The sequence below is a fragment of the Bacillus rossius genome, chromosome 16 (genome assembly GCF_032445375.1).
Source record: "Bacillus rossius redtenbacheri isolate Brsri chromosome 16, Brsri_v3, whole genome shotgun sequence".
In the NCBI taxonomy this organism is placed as follows: domain Eukaryota; kingdom Metazoa; phylum Arthropoda; class Insecta; order Phasmatodea; family Bacillidae; genus Bacillus; species Bacillus rossius.
Genome location: NC_086343.1, coordinates 45,550,105 through 45,563,514, shown reverse-complemented (window position 1 = coordinate 45,563,514; position 13,410 = coordinate 45,550,105). Strand labels below are relative to the sequence as shown.

Here is a 13,410-nt window from a genome sequence, read left to right as displayed (position 1 = left end):
AATAGTGTCTTTGATAATGAAATTTCAGTACTGCAAAATAGTCTAGAGCAAGAGGGGATTATAGTGATGTTTACGATACATATAAAACATAATATTCAAAAAATGCAATATGTGAGAAATAGTGTGTTTATACTTCTCTGCTTAAGGGGATTGGTGCAGGACAAAAAACAGTCATTCGTCAGAATTTGTTGGAAATGAGCTTAAGTGTTTCATAAATGCTTGTTTATTACTACTGTAAGGCCAGCCAGCACGTATATAAGCTAGCGGGTTAGATTTAGCAAGTTAGTGGCGAGAGAGGTTCCGTGAGGGGAGGTTGTCGAATGTTGCAGCTCTGAGGCCTGCCATCTAGCGGGAATCTTTCGAAGGTCTTCCACAATATCGCCTTTCTCTCTCTCTCTCTCTCTCTCTCTCTCTCTCCAACACGGACACCCAACCAACTCTTATCTTCACTTCCCATCTCGCCCTATCCTTCATTCTCGGATCAGGTAGCCGCCCTTCCCCGCTTAGACTTTCGTGTTACTCCAGGAAACCAAGACAACATGTGAAAAATTTGTCCAAAGCTGAATTTTTGTACTGTGGTAGAGTTGACAATGCTTAATAACATACCGAAAGTTTACCGCTGTAGACCTTGTGCGTTATCACCGAAAATTTGCATTTAAGTCCTAGGTGACAGCAACTTACATCAGTCCATTAAAATGCTACCCATTTATACAGTTTTTAATTTTGACTGTCCGTAAACCTACCAAAATAATCTAGAAACTGTAATACACCCATTAATGTAAGAAAAAAATTAAATATTTAATATTTAAGATATGATATAAAGCGATTAATTCACGACATATATATTTTTTATCTTTGCCACCCAGATAAAAATACGATTTACACCGATTTGAAGTGCCCAATGCGAAAAAATGTCTAAATAAATGTTTATAATTATACTTTTAGCTTTAAGATAGTATATTTATAAAGAGTCTAGCATAATTAGTTGCCTCATTAAAGCTGCCCGAGCGTTGCAGTGTACTGCGGCCGTACTGATCTTTCACGGCCGACGTGCTTAGAAACACGCTGCGTACTGCGACACTCAATAAACTTGGTCTTATTTAAGGATTACTTAAAATATATTTAATGCATATGATAGGGTGTATTCATCTATTGAGATATACATATTCTTTTTTCTTATATGAATGATTTTTGATACATTAAAATTAACAATAAACAATTTCTGCTTGGAACTTGTAAATCAAAATTCTAGAGGACCTCTGGTTTTATATATGTGTGTTCGTATTTTGTTACAAAAATTTTATTATCAAAAATTATTTTAATACCAAAAAATATAATTATTTTTTATTTCTAAACATTATATTATTTTCGATCAGAACTACGCAAAATTTTAATGTAGCCTATATTATCTTTATATATATATATATATATATATATATATATATATATATATATATATATATATATATATATATATATATATATATTTCTTGTGTGCGTGTGTATGTCACTGAACTCCTCCTAGACGGCTGGACCGATTTTGATGAAATTTTTTGTGTGAGTTCACGGGGATTCGAGGATGGTTTAGATTCACAATTTGGTCCACTGGGAGTTTCGGGGGCGTAATAAATCAAAATTTCCAGTTTTTGGTAGGAAATCACCATGGCAACGGCTATTGCTTTGTTGATGATTCATTCGTCTCTATGGCAACGACTATTTCATTGTTAGTGCAGTCCTCACCACCGTTGAAATTTTGCGCGTACTTTAAATATCAAAAATTGCCCCTTTTTTCAAGTATATATATTTTACAGACTTGAAACCTCACAGTAATGTTCCTTATGTTACGCAGGATGACATTTTCCAAAAATTATATCCCATGGGTGGTTAAAACCAGGCAACAGTGGGTACTTTGTCTGCATGAGAACAGGATTTTGCATTGTTCATGCCTTCTGCGTCTCCATGGCAATGGGCATCGCGCGGCAGTGGCGTACCCACAAGGAGGGGCATGTATAATGAGCGGCGCAAGAGTGATCTGTCTGTAGACTGCCGTAGCGAAGTACAGGTACATCAGTTGTACGTTGCGTGCACGAGTCGGGAAACCATCGGTGCTATTCATTTTCTCTCCAGTACATTATACAGCATTGTAATAATTTTTTTCGCGGATTTTATTTATTTACCATTACTGTAAATGGGAGATGTGGCTTAACTTTTTTTCCATTAGTATAGCCGTGCGAAGCCGGGTCGGGCAGCTAGTAATATATATATATATATATATTTAATTGTATAAAATTAGTTTACTACATAACAATTGAATAAAACGATGCACCGTAAATGTACTTATTGAGTTTTGTCACTTTTATAACATAATTCGTATGATTTGCACACAGTAAAGCCGAAAGTCTCTCCTTACTAAGTTTTCGTCCAGGTGCAGTACCCTCATGCTTGTAAGCCTGTGTGTTTTCTGGTAGTGATCTTCAAAACAGCCCCGTCTCGTCAGCGTTGTATAGTTGTGTCAAGTCTCTGACATCCCAATTGCCACTAATTTCCCCTTCTAAGAATCGGCCCATACCACGCTGTACATACTTTGTTTTTTTTGCACATTATTGAACACCGCCATTGCTATTGTGGTGCCTTATACGTTAAAGAAATTAATATTGTCTGTTGCAAATTTTTTAAATTTATTTATTTATTTTTAATGGTTGTCCGACTTATCCGATGTCCGGAACATCGAGGTCCGACTAATCGAGGGATAACTGTATTTGCCGAACTCAACTTATTTACACAAAATATGCAAACCTTTTACTGTTTTTTCATTGCAATTTCCGCTTCAATTAATGCAGCCATATTTGCTGCATCAGCAAGTAGTTTGGCCTTTTTTGCCTCCAGTTTCTTGATCTCCAAAACCTTTTGTTTCTTGACTTGAGCATTGGTAATTTCTTCTTGCGTTCTTTTTTTCTTCAGTTCTAAATGTTCTTTGTACCTTGAATGAGCAATTTTACAAGAATGGATAAGACTTTTATCTATCAGAAGATTATTTATACTGCCCAGAACTGACACATAGTCATACACTTGTTGCAAAGCTATTAAGCTTTCTTCAAGCTGATTTTCTACAACACACTTAGCATTTATTGAAAAGCCCCTTTCTACAGATGCATTACCGTGAGATAAGATAAGCACAATTTTTACAAGTGACATAAAATTTGGAAAGAGCTCACTCAATCCAACTGCTGTCATCCAGAAATGGTCCAAACGTGAATTACTTATTGTGTATGATTTAACACATTCTTGAATTTTTTGGTAAATTACAGATTTTTTGGAAGTCACTTTTTACTTTCTCTGCAAATAATCCACTGATCCATCCTTTTTCAACAAGTGTTTCTCTGTTGTGCCAATGCGCTACTACTAGCAATGACGAGTGGATCCAGACAGGTTACAGACTTAGCTAATTTGTATGCCAGAGGTGTCTTTAAGAGAATCTTGATAGCAAAGTATTTGTAAAATTTTGCACAATCTTGGTTGAAGAGAAGTAAGTCTATGTTTTTCACATGAGATTTCAATTTCCTTAAAGAATCTCTTGTAGCAAAATCCAAATCAATATTCATTGCAGGTATAAGGGTTTCACTGGCTCACAAATCAATCTTTGAAAGCCCTTTCTTCTTAAGCACATCTTCTTTTACAAATCTTTCCAATGATTGATTTTAACAGTGAATGGAGAGCACTGTGAAGGAAAGGAACCAATGGGACAACACTTTTGAATTCCTTTAAAAAGGGTTCCACTTCAGTAGCCATAGCACTGAAGAAAGCCAGCTTTGGCCCTAATAATTTGTCTTGTAATAACTCTGACACAATTTTGAAACTTTAACAATTAGGGACTTTTTTCTCTTTGGTTATCCTATCAGCATATGTAATAGAGCTGGGCCGATCACCTATTTTGCCAATCATGCCGATGCCGATCATCTGCTGCCGATCTTGCCGATCTTCTGAGACGATTAGAGCCTTTCAAGTACCTCTGAATTGATTAATTTTGTAATAAACTAAATTTTAAACAACCTGAAAAAACACTGGAAATGTGTGGCCTATCCAAGCAACATTACAGGATTTAAAATTGACAGTTTTTTAATGTAAGTGTGAATTACTTAAGGAGAGAATTTCAAATTTAAATTTTCAATACTAATTACAATTACAACCAAAACCATATTACTAAACCTACATTTCACTATAAAGTTGTGCATGCTTCAATTCCAATAATGCATTATTGGTCACTCAACACACTGTCCTTAATTCTAATTAAATAATTGTTTATTATAATAATAATTAATCATAACTCCATCATTCTATGATCCGTGTGTCAGTAGAGGTCAGCGAAGATATTTTTATTGCCCTTCCTTCCCCCCAGTGCCGCCAACAAACTTTCAATAATTCCCGATTGTAAGTTAATTTGTAAATACGAAATACAGTAGAACCTCGTTAATTCGTGATGGTCGGGACCGAGATAATCACGGATTACCGAATTTCACGAACTAGCGATTAAAAGCCCGGAAGGTCTTGTCAAGCTTCTCAGACACCGGCGTGCAGCTGGGTTAAGGCCAAGGTCATGTAACATAACATCTCCCGAGGCTTACTGCGCCTTGGCAGCAGATGGATAAAAAATAGTAAACTCGCCATTATTCGTGTTAATTGGGACCCGCCGATGCCCGGATAATTGAAATCCTTTGAAAGAAAAAATAATAAACCCGGATAATCCGTTCACGGTAAGGGCCCTCTTTGAATTAGTCTCGGCTTAAAAAAATACGGCACTGCCTAGCCATTAATTCACGGTCATTTACAGCAGCCGAAGAGAGAAAGATAAGATCATGCTGACCTTGCACACATAAATTTTGAGTAGGCCCCATTTCCCCCTCCCCCCTCCCTACCCAAGCCGAATGCCAGCCAGACATGTCACTCGCCAGGCGCCTGCCATGCGTTGGCGGGCGGAAAGTAACTCAGCAGCACGTGAAGCAACATTCAAACAAACGGGAGACCGGAAGCAGAAGTCAGGACATCCACCTCAAGTTTAAAGAGTGACAAATGTGACAGCTGAAAGGGGGGCGACACAAAGGGTCGGTACAAACAGCTGTCAAAGTTTGGCGTCCCACGCGATGGCTTGCAGTGTTTGCCGGCCGCCGGCCCGCGTGACGTTAATTTTAAGCGCTGACAATTTTTACTTCTCTTTTTTTTCTGCACTTTTAAATCGTCCCGGATTATCCAATTCCCGAATTAGCGCGTCACGGATTAACAAGGTTATACTGTACCACTAAATGGGGGACAAAACTCTTCATCAACCAGGTTTTTATACAAAAGAAAAATAAGCTTTATTTCCCGCCAAACAGGATAAGAATATTGATTTCGCTAAAAAAAACTTTCAATAGGCCATATTTAGCGAGAAAAAAATAAATAGATGACTTCCCGAAGAGGTACTTAGTTGTTTTCTAACCACGAGACTACTAGCGCCATTAATCCGTACGAATTCCGTCACGCGACATCTCTGGCGTCACATAACCAACATAAACAACAGTCGCCATTCGCCATTGCGGTAATATTAACCGTAAATGGTAAACAAATACATAGTTTTCGGTTCGTAAATGATAAGAAATAAATTTGCAAATAGTATAATGGAAAATTATTTTACCGAAAGTACTGTAAATATACGTGGAAATTGATACTTAGGTATGTAACTGTTCAAAGTTTATAAAACTTACGCTATTTGTTTACTTTATTGGTATATTTTTTTCGTGTGTGGTTAGTTATAATTATTAAATCATTTATTTTTTGATGAATTATTGAATTTTCTTCCTGAAAAGTACTGTAAACAAACATGGAAATTTGTTAGGTATAGGTAATTATTCAATGTTATAAGTTTGCAGTAGGAGACCAATGATCGGCTAAAATAATCGGCTACGTTTTGCTGATCATTATGATCGGCCAAATTAACAAAATTGGCCGATTATTATGATCGGGGATTGGCATCGGCCCAGCTCTAATATGTAACCAAATCTGGTAGTATTTCCTGAGCTCTGGAAGCGAATAACATTTTCCACTCACCTAACCGCACAAAATTTCAAGGGGAATCTATTTGACTTTGAGTACCGAATGAAGTCTCCTCTTCTGGAAGGAGTTTTTGAACAAATTGTATAGAGCACGCAAAAACTGTACTAGCTTCCAGCCACTTGATGTAAGCTTTTGGACGTACGCCATTCGTAAGCACTTTTTCTGTAGAAGAAAACTAAACAATACCCAAAAGACAAAAACACAAATTAAGCAAAAAATTGCTGTTGTCAACAGGATATAAACACCACATAATATTCCATAACAGGAATATGGTCAACAAACAAAGAAAAACAATGAAAAATGGCCCCTACTCAGTCGCACCTGTGTTTTCATACCATGTGTGTCTCTGCCTGAGGACGGGAGCAGATAGCAGTTCCCGAAACGTTGCTTGTTTCTGTTTTGAAAACTATTGTGTTTGTTTCGTATTTTTCGTTTTGCCGTGTTTTTGTCTCGTTTCAACTGTTGTGCTGAATTTTTTTTTGGTTCAATATTTTTGTGCTGTCATCATTTGTAGGGGTTTTTTCAATCTTTTAGTCCATTTTTCATTGTTTTTCTTTGTTTGTTGACCATATTCCTGTTATGGAATATTATGTGGTGTTTACCGTATTTACTTGCATATAGGTCACGGCAATTTTACCAGATTTGATGGGAAAAAAATTTAGTGCAACCTATACGTAAAGAAAAATTTTTGAGGAATTTTTTTTGCAATATTTTGCTTTAAAGTGCGAAAAAGAAGTTTACAGCAAAACACCTTATTTGCAATTTTCATGGGGACAAAGTAAAAAAGTGTAAAAAGTGGGAAAGTGTAAATAAAGGGAAAAGTAAGAAATACGTTAAAGTTAATTAAAATACAGTCGCATCCTGCAGCGTTCAGAACAAATACGGGCTACATTATACATAAGCATTGCACCACAGTAAAAAAATTTAAAAAAAGGGCCGAAAATTGATGGAAATTTACCGTCAATAGCACGCCGTGCTTGGAGAAAGGTCATTGTAGACGATCAGCTGTTGTTATGGCGCGACGTAGCCGCCGGCTGGCTCTCTCTGTTCTCTGAGCTGCGCATGCGCAGTATAACTCACTCAACGCTCCGCCCAGACTTGTGACCTTCCATCAGCAGCCAGCCAATAGAAGCGAGCGTAGCGGAAAAAAATATAAGCTACACCTCCCGTGTGCAAGTTTTTTCCAGTTCTAATACCAGTTTATTGGTATACGCACCAGTTTTCTCGCTGCTGTGACGTGTTCAAGTTTACGTTAATCTTGATGTCTTGATAGCAATAATTAATTATTTACGATTCCCAGATATAAATGGTTAGTTTAAAAAATATGCGTCAACTGTACAATAATTCTGAAATTATATAATACGTATAAAAGAGTTACCAAGACTCCGCTCATTTTATCTTGTGAAGTTTATGTCTCGTACCAGTACTTCAGCTAAGTTGTGACATAAATACAGTATTAGCAGCTACGTAATATTCCTGACAATTCCGTTACGTTTATACATTCGTGATTTTACGTTTTTCCCTAGTACATTTTAGATTGTCTCCTGCTATAATTACTCGTACTTTTACACGCCTAGGCTTAAATTATTACATGTTTAGAAATAAAAGCAACTTTTCATGTTATAAAATATGTATATTTTGCGATTTAAAATGTTCATTTTTTCAACACAAAGCACTGTTTTCGAGTTATATTCTAAAATAATTAAGACATTTTAAGAAGTCAGGAATCTAACTTAACTTCAATTTTCTATATTCGGTTATTGCGAGTACTTGTTGTTACAACAATTTATCACGCCATTATCAGCTCTCGTAGTAGCGGAGTTTTACAGTACCCGTTAACTCTTTCGTGCCCAGCGCGCCGGCTGTTCGAGTCATTAAATTACCGGTGCGACCTATATGGGGGGAATCTTAAATACCAAATTCAAGACCTCAAATTATGGGTGCGATCTATTTGCGATGGCGACCTATATGAGAATAAATACGGTATATCATGTTGACAACAGCAATTTTTTGCTTAATTTGTGTTTTTGTCTTTTGGGTATTTTTTTAGTTTTCTTCTACAGAAAAAGTGCTTAGCAATGGCGTACGTCCAAAAGCTTACATCAAGTCATGCACTCCCATTGCACAAATCTTTCAAAGATAATAGCTTCCAGCCAGTTGCAGCAAATCCAACCCTAAATGCATTATGTAATGTATGCAGGCCACATGTACCCAAATTAAGTAAATGAGGTGCATCTGCACTCCCATCATGCAAAGTAGCTTCAAGATCTCTAACAACTTTTAGTTAACATTAGGACCATCCATCAATTATCCTCAATTCCTGAAGAGAATTCCACAGATCACTGGCACATGTACGATTCAGGAATGCAGAAGTTAAGTATCTGCTAGTAACCTCAGATTTAGTTTCATTTAAAAATTTCACATGAATATCCATCTGCTGCCTTTGAGAAACTTTATTTAAACTCTCGTCAAATCCAATAACTATGTGGTCACACACTTCGATGAAGTTTGTAAGTTTATCTCTGAAATATGGTGCAATACCATGAACGATTGTATAGGCTAACATAGTTCTTTGCATCTGCATTTTACTGGCAACACTGCTGTCAGGAAACACGAGGGGCAGTGATGATGCCAGAGATACAGCACTACGAAATAAGTGATTCATTACAGTTGCTATACACCAAACAATTTCCGCTTTTGCCGCATCTTCATTAAGCAAATATTTTGTCATACCTGAAACTTCTGGATTTGATTGTGACGCAACTGATGTACTTGGACATGGCACAGACAAACTACTTGTTGTTGTAGAAATCACATATCTTTCTCTTTTCTTCACAAAATAATCCAGTGGCAAATTATTTTTCTTACTTGACACCAAACGCACGTGTTTTGCCCCTCTTGTGTGGCTGGCTAATGCTGTTCTTCCCATGCTACCGATATTGATTTTAACATTACACAAATTGCAAATGGCATTTGTCCTGCACTTTGGATCTTTCTCCACCCATTCAACTCTTCCGTATATTTGTCATTGCATGTGGTGACTGAACTCTTTGACATTTTGATAGTCTGCGCAAATTACATGTTAGATTAAAAAATTCAAAACAAAGTCCCGCACAACTAAACTTTTAAAAAACACGAGAAAAGTATCCGTGATACCATGACGCAACAACATGAGCGCAAAGTAAAAAATATATAAATATATACAAAACTAGTGCTACCAACATGCCGTGCGAGAAATTACTACCACCCTACAACAACATTTTCAGTCAAAATGCTGTTGCTTTTGAATACAGAAACATAATAAGTATGGAAGTCTGAATTGTTAACGGTTTCTTACGTACTACAAAAGTTTTTAAATGCAATATGAACAAATTAACTTTCACAAAATATAGCTCACAAGCATACTGTCGTGCTTCGACGGGTGGTGAACGTGCTCACGTTCAAGTTTCTGCATCATAGGCTTTCAACAGCCGTATGTTATTGCAATCGTTACTTCATAAAAAAATTCCTGGTTCTAATAAAAATTCCTGGTTGATTCCAGGTATTCCTGGATTTTTAAGAAATCCTGGCTATATCCCGCATTTCCCGATTTCCCGGTTGTCTGGCCACCCTGACCAAGGCAACTTTGCAGCTTGATGTAACCTGTGCTATGCAGTGTTGCCACGCGGCATTTCAAGTTTTGGAAAAAACTGCACACCGCGCTATTTCAACACTTTTACGAAAAATTGTGCACAGTTTATTTGGGTGTTTTGGTAAAATACATCCACTTTTAAAGGTGCTACATAATTGTTTATTACTCAAAAAATTTAACTTCACTTATGCAAAGAAATTATAAAAATAAAAGTGACGAGATTGAAAATAATGAAATATCAGTTAAATAAGATCAAATGAAATTCTCATTTACACTTTCAATATAAGCAACAAGTGTTTGCTGTTCATTAATGACAAAACACTAAAATGATTGATAATGCGAAACATACAGTATTATCCTGCCATTATATCCATTTTTAAAAACACAACTTTTCGTCAAATATTAGGAAAAAAACTCAACTTTTTAAATAAAATACCAATTTTTTTAAATTTTATTTAGTATTATTATTTTTTATTTTTAGGTAATCTCTAAGACATTTCAATTGCAACAATTTGCTGTTTTCCTTTTCTGTTGCTAACTACTTGTAAAAGCCTACACAGCTAAGTGTACTGTCTTAATGTGAATCCTCAAATTACTCTTTTCAGCAAACTTAGCTGAACACAGAGCACATGAAAATGGTCTTTCCCTAGTGTGTTTCATAAAGTGACTACGAAGATAACTTTTTTCAGCAAATGTAGCAGAACATACTGAACATGAGAATGGTCTCTCCCCAGTGTGTTTCATACAATGTCTACGAAGATCACTCTTTTCAGCAAATGTAGCAGAACATACTGAACATGCGAATGGTCTCTCACCAGTGTGTTTCATAATAAAGTGTCTACGAAGACCATTCTTTCGAGCGAACACAGCAGAACATACTGAACATAGGAATGGTTTCTCCCCATTGTGTATCCTCAAATGTACAACCAGATTACTCTTTTTAGCAAATGTAGCAGAACATACTGAACATTTGAATGGCCTCTCCCCAGTGTGTTTCATACAGTGTCTATGAAGATGACTCTTTAGAGTGAAGGCAGCAGAACAAAATAAACATGAGAATGGTCTCTCCCCAGTGTGTTTCATAAAATGGCTGCTAAGAGCACCCTTTCGATTGAATGTAGCAGAACATAATGAACATGAGAATGGCCTCTCCCCAGTGTGTTTCATACAGTGTTTACGAAGATAACTCTTTTCAGCAAATGTAGCAGAACATAATGAACATGAGAATGGCCTCTCCCCATTGTGTTTCATACAGTGTTTACGAAGATAACTCTTTTCAGCAAATGTAGCAGAACATACTGAACATTTGAATGGCCTCTCCCCAGTGTGTTTCATACAGTGTCTATGAAGATGACTCTTTAGAGTGAAGGCAGCAGAACAAAATAAACATGAGAATGGTTTCTCCCCATTGTGTATCCTCAAATGTACAACCAGATTACTCTTTTTAGCAAATGTAGCAGAACATACTGAACATGCGAATGGTCTCTCAACAGTGTGTTTCATTGAGTGTCTACGAAAATCACTCTTTTGAGTGAATGTAGCAGAACATACTGAACATGCGAATGGTCTCTCACCAGTGTGTTTCATTGAGTGTCTATGTAGATAACTCTTTAGAGTGAATGTAGCAGAACATACTGAACATTTGAATGGCCTCTCCCCAGTGTGTTTCATACAGTGTCTATGAAGATGACTCTTTAAAGTGAAGGCAGCAGAACAAAATAAACATGAGAATGGTTTCTCCCCATTGTGTATCCTCAAATGTACAACCAGATTACTCTTTTTAGCAAATGTAGCAGAACATACTGAACATGCGAATGGTCTCTCAACAGTGTGTTTCATTGAGTGTCTACGAAAATCACTCTTTTGAGTGAATGTAGCAGAACATACTGAACATGCGAATGGTCTCTCACCAGTGTGTTTCATTGAGTGTCTATGTAGATAACTCTTTAGAGTGAATGTAGCAGAACATAATGAACATGAGAATGGCCTCTCCCCAGTGTGTTTCAAACAGTGTCTACGAAGATTACTCTTTATAGTGAATGTAGCAGAACATACTGAACATGAGAATGGTCTCTCACCAGTGTGTTTCATAAAATGGCTGCTAAGAGCACCCTTTCGATTGAATGTAGCAGAACATAATGAACATGAGAATGGCCTCTCCCCAGTGTGTTTCATACAATGTCTACGAAGATTACTCTTTTTAGCAAATGTAGCAGAACATACTGAACATGTGAAGGGACTCCCATTGTTGTGTTTGCCACTGATTTTGTTGGGAATCACAGATGCACCTCCCTTGAGATTCACTGACGGTCTTGTTTCTGTGCCTTTCTCCTCCACACTCGGTCTCAACATCTCCAAATGAGCCGGCTGAAATGAGCGACTGGACTGAGCTGTCATCTCGTGATCATTCACGGCTGGTTCCGTGTCTCTTGCAACCACGGTCCCCCCTTCCTGCTTGCACAAGTCACTGCTTCGTCCGTGCTCTACAAAAGACAACATGATAAATGTCAGAACATGAAACAGAAATTAAGGTAAGTACATAAACACAGTATGTACGTTTCACACTGTCACATCCAAATGTCTCTTGCGCCAGCACAGGTTGTCGACTTTGTATCTGTTTGATACGATAATACCAGTGTTTACACTGAAATGATAATCTGTGGAACTTCTGGTCATGTCAGACGCATGCACGCACGCACGCACCTATGATATTGTGACGTGGCTCCGTCAGACAGCACGCGTACACCTATACACAAAACAATAAATAACCTATAACATTGGTGGGGGGGTTATTAGGTAGAGTCGTGGTACACAAACCAAGTCTTCTCCCCATACAGGGAGTGTAGGGTATGATTTATGCACTGAAAAGAAACATTATTAATTCATTCAAGCACAGATTTTATTTACTAGCCCTGAAGCTAGAAAAACAATAAACAAACTCTGAAAAAAAAAAAAAAAAAAAAAAGGTTTAACAAATAAATTAATAACAAATAAGTTAACAGACAGTTTCATAAATAAATAAATACATTAAATACACATTAAAGTGAAGTCGGCCGGCAAACAATTATCAGTACAACAACATGGCCAACATGGCCGTACTCTCGTCGCCGCAGCTACGCTGAGGAATAGTCTACTTCCCAGTTACCACTACATTCATGTTTATAACCAGACGTCGATTTGTTTCAAATTAAAAAATAATAGGAATGGATTAATACTACGTTATTTCTTAAAATATTAAGTACTGGACGAAGATCGTCCAGCCCGAGGCTCCGTCTCGCTATCCATCACTGCCAATCACTTACCCTCACTTCGTCTCAGTGATTCGGCCCCGTACTGTCGTGGATCACCCGTCCAGCGAGGTCTCCAAGGCGAAAAAAAAGCCTCGTACTCTCCCTGCACGAGGGTTTTACCTCCCGAACGAGGTCACCCCGAAAAAACACGAACACCGGGAAAACTTAGCCAAGGGGAAAATGGCTGTCCTCCTTCCCGCAAGGAAAAACAAAAACAAGCGAAGTCAACAGTTCCTTCTGCGCAGTAGCGAGCGAGCTTTCCCTCCCCCTCTCGCGCTGTTCGATTGTTTCTGTCCACGTTTCCAAACTCGGACGCAAGATGGCCACACTAATCAGGACAGAGTCCTCGAAACGAGTACACAAAAGCCTTGCGAGGCAGACCTAACAAAACGGCAAACAAGA

The 13,410-nt window shown here is 37.6% G+C and overlaps 1 protein-coding gene across 3 annotated transcripts in view; it reads right to left on the bottom strand.

Annotated features, from left to right (window-relative positions):
• Nucleotides 1-2,668: 2,668 nt before the first annotated feature.
• LOC134540254 (gastrula zinc finger protein XlCGF26.1-like) overlaps nt 2,669-13,410 on the bottom strand; it is an 84,631-nt gene continuing 73,889 nt past the window's right edge. For all 3 annotated transcript variants that reach the window (XM_063382882.1, XM_063382885.1, XM_063382886.1), the window contains one exon: nt 2,669-12,201. In XM_063382882.1, the coding sequence (XP_063238952.1) occupies nt 10,271-12,201 (1,931 nt within the window). In that variant the 3' untranslated portion in view covers nt 2,669-10,270. The remainder of the gene's footprint in view (nt 12,202-13,410) is intronic.